Genomic DNA, 550 nt, shown 5'->3' on the forward strand with positions numbered 1-550 from the left:
AGATACTCATCTTCTCTTTGGAGATGCATCAAGACCATCTTCGTTCTCTTCACTATGTTCCTCTCTTTTATCCTCTTCTCTGCTCCTATCTTCCTCTCTGTCGCAGACGCCGTCCTACCCTCCATCATCCTCTCATCCTTCTTTTCTCTCCTTCGTCTTTCTCCGTCGACTGTTTCTTCTCATATAAGCAACTACGATTTCAGATACTCCCTCATCGATATTCCTCTCATCTCCATCATTAGATCTGCCATTATTCTCTGTAAGTATCCCCACAAGCTTCTTTATCAAAAACCCATAGCTCTGTTCTTAAAAATTGTTATTTTATATGTTTTTTGTGACAGGTGTTTACGGGCTCTGTGACGGACCAAAGCTATCAAGGGGACCATATCTGACCATAACGATGATATGCTCGATATGTTCATTAATCTACGTGTCTTTTAAGGCAGCTGTTGTGTTCGGCGAGCCAGTGGTCGGAGACGGGGGAGGAAAGTTTAGAACAGAGGAAGTGGCTCTGTTTGTGTGTTCGTGGGTCTTAGCCATCGGTCATATC

General features: G+C 43.6%; 1 protein-coding gene across 1 annotated transcript; it reads left to right on the forward strand.

The window, feature by feature from the left end:
- Positions 1–6: 6 nt before the first annotated feature.
- LOC106322223 lies at positions 7–547 on the forward strand (the record flags this gene model as incomplete). Its single annotated transcript, XM_013760349.1, has 2 exons — positions 7–259; positions 342–547. Coding segments are annotated over 2 exons (459 nt in total), but the record flags the coding sequence as incomplete, so codon positions are not given.
- Between the last annotated feature and the right edge of the window lie 3 nt (positions 548–550).

This window comes from Brassica oleracea, unplaced genomic scaffold (assembly GCF_000695525.1).
Source record: "Brassica oleracea var. oleracea cultivar TO1000 unplaced genomic scaffold, BOL UnpScaffold10476, whole genome shotgun sequence".
Taxonomy (NCBI): Eukaryota; Viridiplantae; Streptophyta; class Magnoliopsida; order Brassicales; family Brassicaceae; genus Brassica; species Brassica oleracea.